General features: G+C 39.4%; 4 protein-coding genes across 8 annotated transcripts; all 4 read right to left on the bottom strand.

Annotated features, from left to right (window-relative positions):
* Positions 1–160: 160 nt before the first annotated feature.
* Positions 161–6,018, bottom strand: LOC109180330 (zinc finger CCCH domain-containing protein 41-like). Its single transcript, XM_019329844.1, has 5 exons — positions 5,814–6,018; positions 3,654–4,502; positions 1,944–3,155; positions 1,218–1,559; positions 161–857 (listed from the first exon to the last, which is right to left on the bottom strand). Exons 2-5 carry the CDS (start codon positions 4,383–4,385, stop codon positions 384–386), a joined length of 2,760 nt encoding a protein of 919 aa, XP_019185389.1. The 5' UTR covers positions 4,386–4,502; positions 5,814–6,018; the 3' UTR covers positions 161–383.
* A 627-nt stretch (positions 6,019–6,645) lies between these two features.
* Positions 6,646–9,594, bottom strand: LOC109180640 (probable galactinol--sucrose galactosyltransferase 5). The gene is made up of 4 exons (XM_019330338.1): positions 8,310–9,594; positions 8,018–8,195; positions 7,533–7,900; positions 6,646–7,412 (listed from the first exon to the last, which is right to left on the bottom strand). Exons 1-4 carry the CDS (start codon positions 9,537–9,539, stop codon positions 6,849–6,851), a joined length of 2,340 nt encoding a protein of 779 aa, XP_019185883.1. The 5' UTR covers positions 9,540–9,594; the 3' UTR covers positions 6,646–6,848.
* Positions 9,595–15,262: 5,668 nt separating this feature from the next.
* LOC109180578 lies at positions 15,263–16,846 on the bottom strand. 3 transcript variants are annotated; one of them, XM_019330231.1, is made up of 6 exons: positions 16,681–16,846; positions 16,406–16,583; positions 16,123–16,303; positions 15,851–15,957; positions 15,563–15,767; positions 15,263–15,472 (listed from the first exon to the last, which is right to left on the bottom strand). In XM_019330231.1, the coding sequence occupies exons 1-6, from the start codon at positions 16,770–16,772 to the stop codon at positions 15,345–15,347; spliced, it is 891 nt and encodes a 296-aa protein (XP_019185776.1). In that variant the 5' UTR covers positions 16,773–16,846; the 3' UTR covers positions 15,263–15,344. The 3 variants fall into 3 exon arrangements, with proteins under 3 accessions (XP_019185776.1, XP_019185777.1, XP_019185778.1); XM_019330232.1 differs by having other exon boundaries at positions 15,263–15,469; XM_019330233.1 differs by having other exon boundaries at positions 15,263–15,466.
* Positions 16,847–16,904: 58 nt separating this feature from the next.
* On the bottom strand, positions 16,905–18,849 carry LOC109180577 (high affinity nitrate transporter 2.7). 3 transcript variants are annotated; one of them, XM_019330229.1, is made up of 3 exons: positions 17,635–18,845; positions 17,076–17,325; positions 16,905–17,030 (listed from the first exon to the last, which is right to left on the bottom strand). In XM_019330229.1, exons 1-2 carry the CDS (start codon positions 18,774–18,776, stop codon positions 17,085–17,087), a joined length of 1,383 nt encoding a protein of 460 aa, XP_019185774.1. In that variant the 5' UTR covers positions 18,777–18,845; the 3' UTR covers positions 16,905–17,030; positions 17,076–17,084. The 3 variants fall into 3 exon arrangements, with proteins under 3 accessions (XP_019185774.1, XP_019185773.1, XP_019185775.1); XM_019330228.1 differs by having other exon boundaries at positions 16,905–17,325; XM_019330230.1 differs by lacking the exons at positions 16,905–17,030; positions 17,076–17,325 and adding an exon at positions 17,439–17,518 and having other exon boundaries at positions 17,615–18,849.
* Positions 18,850–19,119: the final 270 nt, after the last annotated feature.

Here is a 19,119-nt window from a genome sequence, read left to right as displayed (position 1 = left end):
TGCAGCTAAAAGAAAAGCACTCTTATCCAGACATAAAGCTCTTCCCTAAAGTGAACCACAAAACAAACTATAACAAGAACACAGCACAGTCCCTTCCCTCCGCGGCTCTGCACCACCCTCGCAGTCACTCCAAAAGAAAAACAGAGAAAAGACACTTCGGTTGAAATTTCTAAAGAAAAAAAAAAATCAATTTCACTGAAATTTTGATATTCCTATATGCAACATCAACCTTACAATTAATAGAATTGAATGTAAAATCAGGAAATTCCCTCTTTACATTTGCAACATATGAGGAAAAAAAATTAATCTAGAATAATGACAATTGCTAAAAGACCTGAATTATTTTAATGTAACTCGCTGTACAACTGACAATTAGACCATCCTCACTCTGACTGTTTCTTACCAGACATCATCATGGAACTAGACTTGGAATCTTCATCAACATTCAAATCCTCTTGATCATTTTCACATTTTTCAGTGTTTTCAATTTCACCACTCCCAGTAGCATCCGCATTTAAGGTGGTGCCATCTTTTGCAGGTGGATGGACACTTGTATCTGAAGACCGTAAACGAGCAGTCGAGGTTTCCTCTTCAACTCCAACATCCTTGCTAGTCAAGGCATTTTCTTTGACACCACCAACTTTGTTAGAATTAGAGGGCAACTGCCACTTAAACTGCAAAATATGGCCTTGCCAGCTTTTGCCATTCAAAAATGCTCTTTCAGCAGAAAGACGTGATGTAAAAGATATTTGTGCAGATAATTTGGATGTGTCCGCATCATTTTGCCCCTCCACATCTTCCAGTTCCACAGACACAAGTTCACCAAAAGCAGAAAAGTGTTCCTTCAGAACATCAACCTACAAAACAGAAACAATTACTTGAGTTCATCACAGAAGAAATAAAAGCTCATACAAATAAATCCAGGCAAACCATTAATAGATATACAGAGATAAAAACATGAAAAGTAAAGCATGGAAAGTGTTCACAAAATGCCTTTCTCATACTTCCTACAGAAATTAGCAAGCATGGATTGGATTGCTAACTCCACAGCATTTTGTGTGTGTGTGTGTGTGCGCGGGGGGGGGGGTGGGGGCAGGGGGTGGAGGGATGGGGAGAACACTTCCAAGTCCCAACCATATATGTCATACCGAGTAGGTGAGGGAGAAAATAAAACCAACAGAATTGGGTTAGCCTGAAAAGAGATGAGGAAAGATTACGTTTGCCAGAGCGGTTGGAATAGGTGGGTTGATTTTGAATGCAGTAGGGCGGTTGTCCAGTTTGTATCTATTGAAGTTGAAAGGTGCCCCCAAAGGTACCAGCGGACGAAATGATGGTTTAGAGACTGGAGGTTGGGGTGTTGCCGTGGTAGAAGCAGAGTTTGAGCATGAGAGAACAGCACTATTAGCAGAGCTGTTGCTATCAGGTACTGCTTCAGATTCTGGTGATGAAACAGTAATATCAGGTTCACCGAAGCTCAAAGTTTCGACTTTTATGGATTCAGCTACTGTTCCTGTTTTTTGCCTCTTAGCAGCCTGATCTTCATCTTTGAGAACTGTACCCTGCATACAACGAAACTTTGAAGATAGAATGACAGGGCTCTTGACACATTAACATTTGTAACAGCCTCAAAAAAATGTAGCCAAATATGAGAGCAAAAGAAATACCAGCCAAATAAAAATCCAGTTTACAAAACAAGAGTAATTTTTAATAAGCACAATCAATAAATGAGTACTTACGATTAAGCATGCATGTTATCAACTTATCATCCCATAATGTGAGGGAACAGTATGATTCCTAGACTGACCGACTCCTTAAGGAATTTCAGTAGCAGAAATTTAAATCTATGACCAAGTATCATACTATCCAAAATACTAAATCACAAATATAACATTATAAATGGCATTTTCTGCTGAAATTAAATAGAGGAGTTAACTCGCATTTACTTGTTTCTCAAGTTTATCCAATTGCCGCCGAAACTCATTACGCTTTTGATCAAGCATCTCCTGCTTTTTACGAAGTTCTTCCTTTAACATTTCTAAACTTTCCAGCTTCTTTTGCGAAGGTGGCAGGGCCCTTGGACCATTAGTAATAACAGGCTTAGGATTATCAGGTGCAGGCGGAGCAGCAACAGAACTTCTGTGAACTGCAGATTGAATACTTTCTTTTCCTTTATAAGCAACAGAGACATTGGATGAAACTGAAGCTGGTGTCACCCCAGCAGCATGTCTTTGTGTATTATTGCCAGTACTTACTCCATTTTCTGTAATACGGTCCCTTTTAGCCCACCAAAGCTTGATAAAACGGTTTCCCATCACAGCATCAGGGGCCTTTAAAGCTGCCTCAGCTTCTTCTCTCTTAGAAAATTGGACAAAAGCTCGATCACTGTTCAGTGGGATATAAATGTCAATTATCTCTCCAAATTTTTGAAAATGAGAAAAAAGAACTTCCCTTTTGTTGTCCTTTTGTGGGATGCCATTAACAAAGAGAGTTCGAATTGCCTTTTGAGAAGATTTTTTCATATTGCGTCCAATATTACTTTGTGACTTAAAAGACAGTTCTGTCATGTGTGGGTCAGTATTTTCAGAATCTATATGTTTCCCATGACGGAATGCACATTCAATGCTACTTGATGAATCTAGACCTTTTTTTGCTTCATAATCAAGATGACTTAAAGCATCTACAGTGGAATCAATCTTCTCCTTCACTTGTGCTTTATTGTTTGAACTGCCAATTCTTCCCATAGCACCTTGAGATTCAGTAGCAGCCCCACTGCTTATAATTGGGTGCTCAATATCATTGCCATCAGACAGCCCAACCTGACCGTGATCACATTTCACATCCACCAAAGCCCCAGTTTCATCAACACTTGGTGGATTAACTCCAAGGACTGCAGCTGATGTCTCATGATGATCACTTGTCCATAAAGGCTGATCAGGATCATAAACATCAGCTCCCCCAGCCAGAGAACTTCCCACAAGTGCACCATTCAAGCCTAATCCTTCCTCAGTCATTCCAGGCTTGCCACCTTTATGTAGAGCTTTGCAATTGATCAATGAACCAGAAGGACCAACTGCAGGTAGAGCTCCTTGTCCACCAACTGTTCCCATCAGGTGTGCAGAAGGAACCGAAACAGGGAGATTAAACTGAGAAAGGCTCTGCAATTTAGAAATAACATGGTTAAGTAGGTTCCAACATGATGTAATTTACTGATTTACAGAGAAAATGTTCCCAACAACCAACCTCTCAATGACTAAATCCAATACGACTTGAAAGAATGATGCCCAAGATGCAAAAGGCAACTGAATATTATTTACTAGCTTAATAATGGAAAAAAAAAATATTATCTTCTATGTTCCCTATTTCTATTTTTAAATAATATTTACAGTGTGTAGTTTAAAAATAATTAATTAATTAATTAAAAAACAAATACTCCAGGGCTTGTGGCATTCAATTTTCCATGGCCAACCACCTTATCCTTTTGCCCCTAAAACCAATACTATCTGCAATATAATTGTCCATGTTACTATAATTACTTGCTACAAAATGAGGTGATGGTTGTTTATTACACTGCCAATGTAGTAAGGCCAAAACCAACACATACAAAATATAAGTTTATGGTAAGGATAATAGTGTCCACCAGTAGAAAGAAATACCTGAACATCTTCAACAACAATTCGATTGACTCCATGTTCCATTGGGCACATGTCTCCTCTTAGGCAAAATCCACGCTCCTCAAAATCTCTACATCTTTGCCGGGGTATTCCCATACCTATGGAGGGGTTCAACGGTGCCATAAGTGTACCTTGTAAACCATGGGGATGCAGTATATCCAGACCAGTATTAGGGACACCAGGAACCATTCCAAATGTCGCCCAAGATGAACTTTGTGCATGGGAAGCATTTGGCATGCCTCTTCCAGCGAAAAAACTAGGTGCAGTGGAGCCTTGTTGAATCGGTTGAGGCACAATATCAACTGAGCTGAACCTCAAATCACGCTGGAACCAAACACCTGGTTCCCTTCCTCGACCTCTACAGTCTCCAGACAGTAAGTTCGGTGTTATTCTTTGGTTTGCAATTTGTGGGGCTCTGGGAAATGAATTCATGCCTCGTCTTTTTTCGAATCTCGTGGTCTGTTCTTTTCCAAAAGTGGCAGAATCAGATTCCCGGTAAAGGTGTCCATTTTCAAAGGGCTTGTGTTTCCTGTAAGGCCTGGTCAAAACTGATTCATAAGGATCCATCTCAACAGATTGGGAACGTGTTCCCTTCCTACGGTGCTTATGATTACGATCATCATCATCCTCTTCACTGATTTCTTTTTCTTCAGGATCACTGTCACTATCAGAAGTTGAAAGTGCTGGCTTCAGAGATGAAACTTTGAGCACCATGAGTTATAGTGGTCAGACTAAATTTATGACACCAAAAAATCTATGTTCCAGGTAAAAGTAAAAGAGATAATAGTACTAATTCGTTGGACCAAATCAACTCAGCAATACCTTTAGGACCTGAAAGGCAGAAAAATAACATAGACAAATCAGATAACTGGAACTAATTCATTGCACAGAAAACTACCATTGAGCATTGCATAAATTATCCTCTTCAGAGGGAGAAGGATACTGCCATAAATGTAAACTCTTAAAAGAGAAATGTGTGCTGCAAAATGTGGGGAGAGTTAGGACATGCATCTTATGAAAGAATATATCAATGAATTTGGTCTCATATGTTTGTAATGTCCGTACGAAGTCACAGAAATTACTTTTTGATGTGCCTAGGTGGCTAGGTGCATACAAGTGTATGTAATAAACACAGAGAGAGAAAGAGAGAGATGCCAATATTTCTGATTTCTGGGGGCAGTTGACAAAAATGTGCATGTTTCCAAAACTGGACAAAAATGCAAAAAAATATTTTTGGTTATGCATCTTTAGAGAACCGCATAACCAATATGCGTATCTCAATTTTCCAAATTTCCAAAAATAATTTCTAAAGGTATTCCTAAATTTGAAAATAGACATAAACTGTAAGTGTTTATGCATATATTTCTAGAACTAAATTAAAAATATGGTTTACATAGTCTAATTCAATATAAACTCATAAACAGTATGCGGTCTTCACAAATTTTATGGAAGTTGCATATCCTTTATACATACATCCCTTCTCTTGCAAGGTAATCTGAGGTAAGAAGGAAGGCAATGGACCAAGGAAGGTTGATGGCCAGCACAATGCTTTGTCAAAACATGTAATGGAATCTAGAAAATGAAAAAATAGAAACCATACAACTGACTCAAATAGATTGAGAATTTTGGCCAACAATCCTACTGTTCTAATTTGAAGCAAAACCCAACATGTTTGTGGAAAGCATAGTAAGCAGTTTGGCGAACATCAAGTTTTATGAGACCAACTAAAAACATGATCAACACAAAATATTCAGTCTTCTTCAATAATGCACCATCACTATAAGTCAGGGCAATTCCCCAATTCCTTAATCAACTCAAGTACGTAAAATCCGTCTCAAGCTAAAGCTATTCCTAACGTAAACCGGCAAAAAAAATGTAAGGTTCGAAAGACCTGAAATGAATTTGCACTTGAGTTTGCAAGCTCAATTCAACTTGCATCAACTACATTTCAGCACAAGGATCAACTACTAAATACAAATTCAGAGGAAAACATTACAGGAAAAAGAAAAACGAAAGAAAAAGTTGAGTGCTCCACCCCTCCCAACAAAAAATCCCTAATACAATCCGCGGCCATGTAATCACAACATTAGCTCACACGGATCAAATTAGAGAAAGCATAAACAAGGAGATAAGAGAACAAACCGGGGATTCGATCGATTTGGATTGCGTCTCGGGGTTAGGGTTTTGATTTTCCCAGCCGAATTCGTATGTTTGTTTGTGTGTATATTATATTATATGTATGTATGTACACAAATATAGTTATTTTATATAAATGAACGTCGCCTCCAGAGTCCAGTACTCATGGGCTGACCGTAGTTTGGTAGTCTTCGTATTTCTCCTTTTGATTAAAAGTATATGAACCAGGGAGACTCGTTGCCATTTATCTATTTGTCATTTTGTTCCCCACTCTCTAGCAGATGACTGATGCTTGGTAGTTGATTAAGTTAGTTACTAATTACGGAGTAATTAATCGATTGTAAAAAAATGTTTTGTAAAATTATTTTTAGCTGATTGTCTATGAAATAATCATATAAAACATAAATATATTGCGCTAATTTCTTAATTATGAAATTACTGTTACAATTTTTTTTAAACAATTTTTATTTATTTAGTTATTTTATTATTATTATTATTATTACACAAGGATGAGCAACATATATAGAATAAAAACATTGTTATTGTTTTTACGAAAATATAGCGAAGAATGAGTCAGTTAATCAAAAACGCTACTTTTCTAATTTTTTAGATTTTGGCAATGAGCTAATGCAATACACCTAAATGCAAAATTCATTTTTTATAATATCTAATTGATTCCAAATTCCAAACGTTTAGATTCTAATTGTTGTTGATGTTCGTTTAGTTTTTTCTTTACGAAGCATAAAATTAAATAAATTGTATAAACGTAAAATATGAGGGTGAATTATATGTTTTTTTTATTATGCTTACCAAATAATAATGGGAGCCATGAGATTTGCACCAACAAAAGTTACATAAAATATATCACTCCCGTAATTATATGTTAAAATCACAATACATTACATTGTAGATATTAACACAGACATCAAGCTAGACATCTTGACTAAGGAATGAAAATTACATCAAAAACAAACAAACAATGTTTTTTTTTTTTTTTTAAAAAAAAAGATTGAGAAAAATGAAATTCAATAAGTAATTCAATTAAAAAAAGTACTCAATTATCAAAGAACCCGATGGGCTAACCCATGGAACTTGGGTTGAAACCATTTGATCCTCATAAACAACAGGAGCATCAATCCCATTGACTCTGCAAATTGTAGGCTTCTGCGAGGCATACAAACGCATTTCACCGGTACCCTTAAGCTCAACTACTAAGGAATTGTTCTCATCATCAAATTTAAGCGATTGAATAGCACCACCACTATTGAGCATGTTAACAAGCCCAATAGGCGCAACCTGGATGCCTTTAGGCCCAAACTTTGCGATGGGAGCAATGGTAATGAGCTCGAAATTGAATGGCTCAAGTGTAATATGAATGTTGTCTGTTGGGTTCACAAGGACTAGCTTTTTCTCTTGGAACAAGTAAAGCGCAAATGCTTCTACATCTTGTACACAAGTTTGCATGGATCCTTGGCTCCACTCCACGTCCTTAGGCCCGGCATGACATGACAAAACATGAGAACACTCTGAGGCGCATTTGTTACGTCTTGCTTCACGACACCACCCCCCTCCTTGGCAGTTAAATGTTCCAACAACTCCAGTGTACTGTTAGATTTAACAAAGAATTCGAAACACATGAATAAACATTGAACCTAGCTACGAAAAAGGCTAGCAGCTTAATTGAAGAATATAATATAATGCATTGTTAACTTTTACTATACATACCTTGTTGAGGTTCCAAATTTTGAGCATGGTCTTGCCATTGTGGAGAGGGTCTTCAAAGAGACAATCACGAGTCGGAAGTGCATAATGTTGGCAACGCAGGATGGATCCATTAGGCAAGACTAATTTCTTGAGAAGGTCAAAGTTATGATTTTTAGGCGAGTCACTTACGTAAATGGGGCCACCGGAGATGGCACGGGAGGCGGCATGGAATTCGGCGCAAGGGTGAGTAGACTGGAACATGTCCCAATCAGGGTGAATGAAATTTCCCATCCATAAACTATTATAAGCACAATGGACCATATGACAACCTTGTAGCCAAAACGTGCCATTTGGATCACCCGAAGGGTCAGTGCACCAAAAATCATCTCCTATTAACACCAATAACCCAAACACATTAAAACTTATTTCAATTACACCTACATCAACTAAAATCCAACCATACTAGCTCTAACACAAATAAAGGTACTATACGTATATATACTTACCAACACGACCAAGGGAAATGGCTTCGGTTCCGAGAAACATAAAGTCGTTGCAGTGCTCCATGCTTGCAATGACCCCGTTGCCATTGAAATGCTTTTTGACTGAAGACGTCAAGGCTTTGTAGTAAGCTTTAGCAAGCTCTACCCGACCACCATAATCCTCACACAGCATTTCCAGCAACTGTACACATTTATATATCAAAATATATTACATCATTTTTTTTTAATATTCACTAAATATTAAATTTGTTGCTTAATTGCGTGCCGACCAAACACAGTGATATCTAGAACTTACGTGAATCACGTCGACTTTGACTCCGTCGATACCAACGGACTCCAAGTGAGAGTGTAGGCCCTCGTACAGTTGATGGGCCATTTCTGGTGGGACCAGCCCGATTCCGTTGTTAACTATTTTGTCAACCGCAAGATCTTCCATGGTCTTCTCCAGGCCCGGGGTCAACTTGGGCCGGATTATATTTGATTCGGGTAAGCCCGAAACCTTAGGCCTAAGCCCGCCCCAGTACCCGCACAACGCATGCCAAACGTACACGTAGTCCACTGTGTTGAAAGTCTCCTTGAGGTCTTTGATGAAGGCGCCCATGCCCTTGGTCCCACTTTTCGGGCTGGCGTAATCTCTGAACTTGTAATTTTCTTGGAATTTTATGAGCCTGCAAGGCATTTGCTCGCCGGCGGCGGTTCTGTTCATGCCCTCGCTCGTGATGGGATCGTCGTCGTGAGAAATGGACTGCCATCCGTCGTCGATCAGGACGAGTCCAGGTGGGCACCCACCTTCCACGAGGCTGTGGACCCCATCCCAAACACCTTGAGGGTGAACTGTGAGGTAGAAAGCATCCCAGGTGCACCAACCAAATTTGTCCACGATTCCCGGAGGAGATTTTTCCTCTAAGAGCTTGAAGGTCCCAAGATGAACCCTTGCGACTTTAATGGCGTCTTTCACCAAACTGAATGGATCGTTGCCGGCATGCATGTAGAGAACACTCCGGAACGAATCGCCGGAGACTTTCGTCGACCCGCTCTCGACGCAGATGTCGACGAAATCGTCGTCTTTTCCGGGCTGGAGCGAGGCCCGGAAAGGTCCTTCCAGGAGTGGAAGAACGACGACGTATGGGCGGCCGGAATCGGAGCTGTCGAGAATGAGAATTTGAGTCTCGTATTCTAGGTCACGCCCATTGCTTCCGGTCCAGTGGGTGGTCCACCACACTTTAAACCGGAAAATGCTCATGAACTTGATATCCTTCAGCTTTCCCACCGCCGCCACGTGGTGGCACTTAGCCTCCGCAGCCTCGAAGCCGACGAAACAGCCCGCCGCCGTCGTCGATAGTTCTCCGACAGTGTAACGTGAAGGAGTGGCTACAATACTAGGTGGAACTTCCGAAAGAATAACATGATCGGCGACCATGAATTTCGAATCTTTCAGCGTGATCGCTGATGATGATGATCCTTTACAGCCGCCATTAACGAGAACACTACCATTTTCAACGCTTTCGTTAGAACAAGGAGCCATTATATTGGTAAACAAATATTCAGATCAGATCAAGAAGTTAAGCTGTTTGTATGTATGTGTCGATGGAGATGTGAATGTGGCGATAATGGTAAATTTATAGGCAATAATGTGATGGAGAGCCCCGGGGAGGGGGGATGCATGCGAAGCTTCAAGCGAAGGAGTGTTTTCTTCGTGTGTCGGTTGGCCAGACGCTAGATTGGAGCTGAGATTTAGGGAGGACCGTAGGATAGTCTAAGACAAACAAAATTAATTTTAATTATTTAATTATTGTTCCGTATTATCCATGCGACTTGTCTCTTTCATACCAAAACTTCTACATTTCAAAGTTGGGTAATCAGATTTTTTTTTATAATACAGAAGATCAGAGGACCATAAATTAAAGGAGTGGCCTTAGATGGTGGCAATACAAATATATTTTGTGCGGTGGGGTTTCTACAGGATTCTATCAACTTTAAATGGGAAATACTAATTATACCAATAACTTCCTTTTTTAAGAGTTACGTACGTAATTTAATTTTGAATGCAATGAATAAGGTAATTAACTATTAACTAATTATAATAACGATGAGAAAAAAAGGAATAATCAAAGATTAAAAGAAAAGGAGGAAGAAGCTGGAAAAGGCTTGCCTTTGTTAATGAATTAGACATTCATTTGAGTATTTATGAACCTATATGAACACGGTTCGGTTACGGTTTTAAATCGATGATTCACAGTTCTAGAAAGTAGTAAATTGGAATCGACGGTTCTGATTTGAACTTTTGGTTTGAACTTTTTTATTTTTTAAATAGTCGAATTTCAACAATTATTTTTTGAAATATTTTCATTCTAATTTTTTTTAATGATTATATACTTAAAAAGTAAAAATAATTGTGGACTTGCACTTAGTTTTACTAAAATTAAGTTGTCTTTTGATTTTTGAAATGATCAAATCGGAATCGTTCGTACGATTCTGATTCTACTTCGATTCCTATGATACACAATTTTGTTGAGAAACCTCAAGGACTAGAAGAAAAACAGTATGCATTCCATTGAAGAAGATAAAGAGAGTTCATGTGTTTACAGGCTGGAAGAAGAGATGGAAGTATCAACCTATCTACAGCTTACACATCATAGGCTATATAGACAAGCCGTTATAACTGCCAAGGGAAAGGGAAAAGACTAATAAACCCCTGACTTATTAAGCTAAGAAAGAAAGCAAAGCAGAGAGGAGCTGAACTGGACTGCTGCAAGCAAATATTTGAGATGTTTGAGAGGATTGAAGGGATTGAAGATATGACTGAGCTGTGTATTACTTCATCACCCCCCCCCCCCCCCCCCCCCGTAAGCTGGAGCATGAAGATCTTGAAGGCCCAACTTATCATGGAACTTGTCAAACAAGGGCTTAGGCAAGGCTTTTGTGAAGCCATCTGCAGTCTGATTCTGGGAAGAAACAGCAAGAAGTTTGACAACCCCTTCATTGATCTTTTGTCTAACCACATGACAATCAATCTCAATGTGTTTAGTGCGTTCATGGAAGACAAAATTCTCACCAATAGCAATGGCAGAGTTGTTATCACAATACAAAGTTACTGGAGTAGAGAATGTTGCCTTCAAATCTTCTAACAGAAATAACAACCACTGTACCTCACAAGTTGTGGATGCTAGGGCCCTGTACTCTGCCTTAGAAGATGATCTAGAGATTGTAGCTTGCTTCTTGGTTTTCCATGAAATCAAAGAATTGCCAAGATAAATACAATATCCTGTCATAGATTTCCTACTATCCACACAAGTTGCCCAGTCTGAGTCTGAAAATCCTTGCAATTTCATAAGAGAATTAGAAGGGTAGAACAAGCCTTTTCCAGGTGCCCCTTTTAGGTACCTTAACACCCTATGAGCTGCTACCATATGAGTGTCTCTTGGTTTCTCCACAAATTGACTTAGTTGCTGGACTGCATAAGAGATGTCAGGTCTAGTATTGGTTAGGTACAAGAGTTTCCCAACTAACCTTCTGAAAACTTCAAGTTGTGTGATGGGAATCCCATCAGTGTTGTTCAGTTTCTGTCCTGTGACAGCAGGAGTCTTAGCTGGCTTGGCTTCCAAAAAACCATGTTCTTTTAGGATCTCCAAAGCATATTTCCTTTGGCAAATGTTAATTCCAGCATCAGTTCTGAAGGCTTCAATGCCTAAGAAATAATTCAAGTTGCCCAAGTCTTTGATCTTGAAATCTTTATCCAATGACTGCTTCAATTCATTTATTTGAACAGAATTATTTCCTGCCAAAAGAATATCATCAACATACACCAACAAGGCAATGAAAGATGTTCCTGTTTGTCTAGTAAACAAAGAGGGATCTGCAGAAGATTGTTGGAAGCCATACACTTGTAAAGCTTTAGTCAACTTGGCATTCCATTGCCTACTTGCCTGTTTAAGGCCATACAGGGATCTCATGAGCTTGCATACCTGATTTGGCTTCCCATTCTTAAAACCAGGGGGTAATACCATGTAGACTTCCTCCTCTAAGTCACCATGTAAAAAAGCATTGTTGATGTCAAGTTGTTGAATGTTCCAACCCTTAATAGCAGCCACAACCAAGAAGGTTTTGATTGTGGTCATCCTAGCCACAGGTGAGAAAGTCTCAATGTAATCAACACCTAACTGTTGAGTATAACCCTTTGCAACCAGCCTGGCCTTATACCTCTCTATAGAGCCATCTGCTCTATGCTTCACTTTATACACCCATCTACAACCAATGGGGGTTTTACCAGCTGGCAATTCTGTTAAGATCCAAGTTTTGTTCTGGTTTAAAGCATTTATCTCAGCTTCCATGGCTTGTCTCCATTCCAAATGTAATACTGCTTCTTGATAAGATTGTGGTTCCTCAGAGGAAGAAATAGCAGCTGCACACATTCTATGATCAGGAGATAAATTTTGGTAAGAGATGAACTTCTCTAGAGAATGAGGAGAAGTTCTAGCAATGGTGATGTTGGATGTGGTAGTCTGACAAATATAGTCTTGTAACTTTGAGGGAACATTTCTTGTTCTTAAAGACCTCCTAGGCTGCTGTTGATCAGCCTGATTGTCAGTGTCTCTGAAATCATTCTCAGAGCAAGAGTGTGTGTCATAAGCATGACTAGAACCAATGGAATAGTCTCTGATCTGTGAGAGTTCCACATGAATGTCTGGTGTTGCTGATTCTCTAGCTGGACTTCTGCAGATTGGTCATTCAACAAAGTATCCCTGACCATTCCACTCTCATTATGTTTTCCAGCCTGGTCCAATGTACCAAAGTTTGCTTCAATATATGTTGGGACCAAAGGGAGAGAAGGTCCAAGGCTTATAGTTTCAAATTTAGTTTCAACCGTATAGTTTAAATCAAACCATGGTTATCCCGCCTATGTACTCAGTCTTGTTTACGACAGAAAAATATTTGTAACGACTAATTGGAGAGGGGCAAAAATTAGGAGAGTGCGAATATTATATTATATATCATATATATTCATACACGAGATATAGATGAGATATATTGAATTGTTGAATTTGATCTGAATGCTAGTTTGAAGTTACAATTTCTATGAACTCTATATCTGAGAGTATCAAGATGTATTGACTCAATTAGAATAGATTGGGTTGAATAATAAGTGTGAGATTGCGAGTTTTAATTACATGTATGTAACAGATTGACTTTATAGAGTTAGTATTTGAAAATGATTTATCAGTCAAATTTAGTTTGTTTAATTAGCTTTATTTTGATTGGTCGAATGATAGCTAGTATGAGTATTTGGTCAACATCATTTTAACTTAGGTTATTGATGCTAATAAGCTAAAAACGAAAAAGCTACTTTGAATATGTTATTGATATATCGTTTAAAAATTATAATTTACCATTATAGTTGTTTGTTATTATGGTGTTTTTATTTGTTCAGTTTTTATTTAAATTTACATTTTTAATATTATCATAATCGCATAGGGCTCGACATCTAAATTGTATCTTTACCTAACACACACACACACATATGATAATTCGGATAGTAAGAACAAACGCACATGAGAAAACTTGCACTTCAAAGTTTGAGTTATTTAAACAAATACTAAAATATTTTTTAATGCTTATGATCCGTTAGACTAACGGATTAATCATATTTCTCTCCTGGATAGCAATTCACACTGGAGTACACCCCTATATATATATATATATATATAGGATTATATTCAAATAGAAACCTCCCTTAAAATACAAACTGTGTGCATGCAATTATATTAATGTGTGCACAAGCTAATCCTAGATATTGTTGGCATTGTGCCTAGTGTGCATGTAAGTATGTTAATGTGTGCACGAGCTTTGATTGATGATTGTGATTTTTTGCTCCTACGCGTTGTGTGCATGTAAGTATATTAATGTGTGCACGAGCTTTGATGGATGGTTTTGCTTTTTCTCCTACGCGCTGTGTGCATGTAAGTATGTTAATGTGTGCACGAGCTCAAGTTTGTATTTTAAGGGGGATTTGTATTTTAAGGTGGTTTGTATTTGAATGCAACCCTCTATATATATGTGTGTGTGTGTGTTAGTTATAAACATATGTGCAATATAATGCGCGATAAAAAAATGTTCAATGAACAAAACAAATATTTAAACTATATAATCAAAATATAGTTATATAGTTATACACATATATAATTTTTGGAGACATGGCGGGGCGAGGAGAGTACACTCCATCCACGCCCCCGTCCCCAGTAAAAAAATTAAAACTTCTCCCTATCTCCGCTCTCATTCTCCGTTCCCGTAGTGGGGTGTCGGGTTTCCCTATCGGGTACATGTACAATTGACATCTTTAGAGTTGGTTGTCTAGAAAGCTAAATTTAGGATTAAGAAATATGAATTGTTGTTCTAAGTATTTGACCAGTTACTTGCTCATAACTTATCAAATAAAATGTAGCCTGTCTGATATAACTTATTAATGAACATTAGAAGGTAGTTTCAAAAGAAAAATGAGAAAATAGTACTCTGTATCGTTTAATTACGGAGTATATTTTATAAAAGTAAAAAGGTGATTAAATTAATGAAGAAAACAAAAAATCAGAGAGGGTTCACGTTTGCAATTGGGCCCGTTCTGCCACGTATGGGCCACACGGACCCACATGCACCGACAATCGGAGGCTTTTGTCGCCATCTAGATAAGGTGAATGCGTGGAAAGCGGCAGTTGTAACACGTGTAAGACAACAGCCCGGAAATCAATATTTTAATACCAGGAGACTTGGAGTTGGTGGATTCACTAACTACTCGCAACCGTTTCAACAACTTCATTCAACGGTTGGCTCCAACTGCCACAACGGAGCACAAGTGTACCAATCAGGCAACCAGGTTGCGCTTCATACGAAATTTCATATATAGATGCCGTTAGTTATGGAGCTTGTTACGTGGCCATTTTTGGTCGGTGGTCTTATCGTGTAGCTTATCGTATAGTCTGCTTATTGGCTGGGTTCGTTAGTGCATCTTTTGAACCAACAAGTGGTTTTGGTGATGTCTTTTCCCCCTATATATTTTATTAGACTTGCCGACAATTCCGTAAGTACTAGGCGTAAGCATCCTATAACGACCAAATTAAAACCAAACCATTGTTCTAGAATGGCTATGTTTTCAAAGCGCAACGTGTGATGCAGAGAAACATTGGGTCATATTGTAAATTGGGCCAGTACTATACGTATTAGTTGTGTATCTTTTTCTTCTGATCTCTTGTCTACTCATTGGGCCAGAACATGAAGGGCTTTGTAATATGTTACATTACTGAAGTGGCTACTTTCACTACTTGCATTATATTGTTCTGTTTCATTCGTGGACCATTTGCTTCTTCAACCAGCTCCAAATGTTTGAAAACCTTTCTATCTTCAATTTCATATTTGCATTTGCTCGAGCTTGTGCTTGAGCTGGGGTTTCTTCAACATCAGCTGCTTCTGCTACCATGCAGTAAATATGTGTTAGTTAATAAAAATGGCGTTAATGTATACTTAATTATTTACACCAAACAAGCTAAGTGCTTTATTTACCATGTCTCATTTCTTCTTTTTGTTGCTTTATTAACTGCTTGTTGAATGATTTGGCTGCCATGAAAACATTTGCTGGTCTTTCCCAGCCTTGTTCATAAACGCCATGCCCACGCTTTTGTTGAGGTCGAGATAGGTGCTCAAGCACTGCCAACTCTTCTGTATCTACCCAGTGGATGCAATTCACAGGACATGAATCAACCGACATCTGTAAAACAGTGAGGCAATTCAAGTACCTCAGTTTTATAGTTTCACACAAAAGTTTTTTAAGAATGCTGCCTAGCTAGCTACCTCAATTTTCTTGTCGGTGTCACCATCTTGAACCTTAACGCGTGCACATCCAAGATTTTCATCCATCGCGAATGTGTTAGGCGCATGGTGCACGCACTCTCTGCACCCTGGATTGCAAGGCACGCATAATCTTATTGTCTTAAATTAGCTTAGTTGATACGAGTATGCAACTTTTGAATTCGATTCCATGACTAATGAATAATAATACACACATTACACATAGGATATATATGTATATATTGAGTGAGGAGAGATGGTATGTAATGGCTGACCTATACAAGCACTCTCATGAACAAACAAAGCTTGAGGTCTCAAGGGGCCATTCCATGAGCTGTACCCAGTGACAGACCTAAACCTTCCAAAACCTGAAGTATTATTATTGTACTCTCTTCTGAGATCATCTCTGATCAATACCTTGTAGGCTTTGTTAAGCAGAAGGGTGTACTCATGACCCTGAAATGACCAAACAGATCGAGAAGAAAGGATATATGTGGAAAGGAAAGGAAAGTTTGAATAATTGACAAACAGAACAAAAGAACTAAATTAAAGGACAACCTTCTGGCCAGCGATATCTGGGTGGTATATCTTCTGTAATTTTCTGTATGCTTCTTTGATTTCTTGGACACTTGAATCCATAGAAACGCCAAGCAAATCATAGTAATTCTTGTTTGTTCCTTGTTCTTCAGGTGCTTTCCCCAAATGACAACTTGCTGTGTTAAGTTTCTGTCTTCGTCTTCATAACATCAACACACAAATTTAAAGATTCAGCCATATATAAGGTTTCACTTTTAAAAAGTTAAGGAAAAATTGAGCTTTTGCTGCTACTGCACCTTTGAGCTCGAGAGGGTCTATGGAAATGGAGTTTAGGATGTACTGTGGATATCGATGAGAATTGGTGTATGGTTAAAACGGATTCCCACATGATTCCTTCAGCTGGCTTTCCCTACTGGTCTCTAACAATGAGGTATAGTATTATCAGATCTTCAGATATTTTATTCTTCTGAGTAAGATATTTTCTTGTGCGGCTTATTATCTAGTAAGTTTCCAAGTGATGTCTCCATCAACTTATGTTTTTATAATCACATATAAATAAATAAATAAAACTAGAATTCATTAAAAACTACATAGTACATAGTACACACTTAAAGGCATACACGATAAATGGTGAAATAAGAAAAAATTTACTTTGGTCTGCTAAGAATTAAGAGGCTAGTTGAACGTGGCCATATACTCTTCACTCTAGCAGGCTATAGTGTTCATCTTCTGGGTGTAGAGATGGGCCACAGAACATTCCGCCCCATCTGGGGAAGTAGATAAGAGTAACTGGCAGGGTGCAGACAAGCATCATTATCCCCATAATAGAAATGCCTGCTTGGGTTGGGAGATTAGTTGTGCCTGAGAAAAGCAGTAGCTGTGTCACTTCTGCTCCTATTGTCGCTCCACATCCTGTAATGCCTGATATTATTCCTAGTGACCTGCAACCACTCAAAAATGTGTTTTTTAATCAATAGGTTTCCATGTCTTCTCACGTAAAATTAAAATTTTTAACAAAATTTAAATATAAACTTAATGCCCGATATCACTCCTAGTGACCTACAACCACTCAAAGATATGTTTTTTTAGATGATATTAGGTGTATGTCACCGGTCACAACGTCATGATTTAGGGATGACAATTTGTTCCATTCCAGACAAGAATCCCTCATCCCTGCCCGACGAAGACGGGGATAACGAAAATTTTGGAGGAACGGGTCGGGATTTCCCTTCCCTACCATGGTTATGTACCTTTTGGAGACGAAAGGGACGACGCCAAAAATGAGGCCAGAAGCGGCTTGAACAAACACAGAGAAACAACACATAACGAATATGGACTCGAAGATTGTGTTGACACGGCCGAGCAACACGCAGAGCAATCCGGCCACCGTTTGAACCACCCACAGGCTCCACAGCCGCCCTCTCATACCAAACCTCTTCCCCATCACGTCGGAAATCACCCCTCCACCGGGCCGAGCTATGCAATTGGTCAGCCCGAAACACGCCGCAATCACCCCTGCCGTCTCAATGTTCACCCCAAACCTCTCGTAGAAGTATTGTGCTATAATGTTGTCGGTCGTTAGTTCAACTCCAAAAGAAAACCCGTACGCCAATCCAAGTATCCACCCTCTGTAATTCTTCAGCCCGTTGAAGAGAATGCCGAAAACATTCTCGTCCCGTTTGTCGGTTTTCCGGCGTTTATAGTAACCGTTGGGCAAGTCCTGCCCGTAAACTAGGATCATTATTGCGGTCGCTACTTGAAACATGACCGGAAAGACAAACGCTATGCGCCAAGCTGAAGATGACGGTGTATTGAAAGTGGTGATGAGAGAATACAATAGCGGCATGACAAGCTGTGTGAAGCCGGCGCCAACGTTGGCCCAGCCGGCGGCGTAACCGTTGGCGACCCCGACGACGCAGCCGGAGAACATGGAGCTCATCCAGAACTGATTGGCCACGAAGTTGGCGAGGCAGAAGCCGATGAGAAAGCGAATGACGATGAAGGCCAGCGGCGACGAGACTAGGCACATGGAGAACACTGCCGGCGCGGTGAGGAGGGAGAGCGTGGCGGAGGCGATACGCGGCCCCACCAGGTCGCATGCGGTGCCCATGGCGAAGCGGGAGAAGATGGAGCCGGCCAAGGACGCTATATTGGCGCGGCCGACGTCAGTGTCGGAGAGGTTGAGGTCAGCTCGGATGACCTCCATGAGTGGAGGGATGGAGAAAGTGGAGAAGTAGCAAGAGAAAAGGGAGAGCCATGCAAGGTGGAAAGCTCGCATGTGGGGTGAAGATATTGAAAATGGCCGAAACTCGGTGGCCTTGTGCTCTGAATCTACCGGCAGAGAGAAACAAGATTCAATTTTCGATGTGGGTAGCTCCATGGCTGATATCATGGACAGGGATGAGTGGATGACAGACCAGAAAATTAAAGACTAACTACATATAAATAATGAGCTGAGAGAGTGATAGCTATATATGTGCAAAATGGAAAAATTTTCAGTATTTGAAAAATATATATGCTTTTCTTTATATGGAACGAATTTTTTTTTTTTTTTGGTCCCAATCAATTTTAACTTAAGGTATTTGCGTGTTACTACGCTTGTAGTAAGCTTTAATCATCAATTCCTAATAGTTACAATCATACCACAATTACGTTACATTTGTCAATCGGAAATGGGAGCAGAACGCCCGCAGTGATTCTGTTTTCCTTTAATTCTACGAAGCTATCAACGAAGT

This window comes from Ipomoea nil, unplaced genomic scaffold, assembly GCF_001879475.1.
Source record: "Ipomoea nil cultivar Tokyo-kokei standard unplaced genomic scaffold, Asagao_1.1 scaffold1026, whole genome shotgun sequence".
Classification (NCBI taxonomy): Eukaryota; Viridiplantae; Streptophyta; class Magnoliopsida; order Solanales; family Convolvulaceae; genus Ipomoea; species Ipomoea nil.
The sequence above is the reverse complement of the archived record's forward strand: the minus strand, read 5'-3'. Positions and strand labels throughout refer to the sequence as shown.

What these genes read in the sequence shown, in the direction of transcription:
- LOC109180578 (XM_019330231.1), bottom strand. Translation starts at nt 16,772, where the DNA reads ATGTGGGAATCCGTTTTAACCATACACCAATTCTCATCGATATCCACA. An exon ending in CAGATATCGCTGGCCAGAAG is followed by an intron (nt 16,304 to 16,405) that starts GTTGTCCTTTAA and finishes TGGTCATTTCAG; the next exon opens with GGTCATGAGTACACCCTTCT. An exon ending in TCATGAGAGTGCTTGTATAG is followed by an intron (nt 15,958 to 16,122) that starts GTCAGCCATTAC and finishes CTTGCAATCCAG; the next exon opens with GGTGCAGAGAGTGCGTGCAC.
- LOC109180330 (XM_019329844.1), bottom strand. Translation starts at nt 4,385, where the DNA reads ATGGTGCTCAAAGTTTCATCTCTGAAGCCAGCACTTTCAACTTCTGAT. An exon ending in TGGATAAACTTGAGAAACAA is followed by an intron (nt 1,560 to 1,943) that starts GTAAATGCGAGT and finishes CGTTGTATGCAG; the next exon opens with GGTACAGTTCTCAAAGATGA. An exon ending in TTCCAACCGCTCTGGCAAAC is followed by an intron (nt 858 to 1,217) that starts GTAATCTTTCCT and finishes TCTGTTTTGTAG; the next exon opens with GTTGATGTTCTGAAGGAACA.
- LOC109180577 (XM_019330228.1), bottom strand. Translation starts at nt 18,776, where the DNA reads ATGATATCAGCCATGGAGCTACCCACATCGAAAATTGAATCTTGTTTC. An exon ending in GTCCCTTTCGTCTCCAAAAG is followed by an intron (nt 17,326 to 17,634) that starts GTACATAACCAT and finishes GAGTGGTTGCAG; the next exon opens with GTCACTAGGAATAATATCAG.
- LOC109180640 (XM_019330338.1), bottom strand. Translation starts at nt 9,539, where the DNA reads ATGGCTCCTTGTTCTAACGAAAGCGTTGAAAATGGTAGTGTTCTCGTT. An exon ending in CATTTCCCTTGGTCGTGTTG is followed by an intron (nt 7,901 to 8,017) that starts GTAAGTATATAT and finishes TGGTGTTAATAG; the next exon opens with GAGATGATTTTTGGTGCACT. An exon ending in AAATTTGGAACCTCAACAAG is followed by an intron (nt 7,413 to 7,532) that starts GTATGTATAGTA and finishes TAAATCTAACAG; the next exon opens with TACACTGGAGTTGTTGGAAC.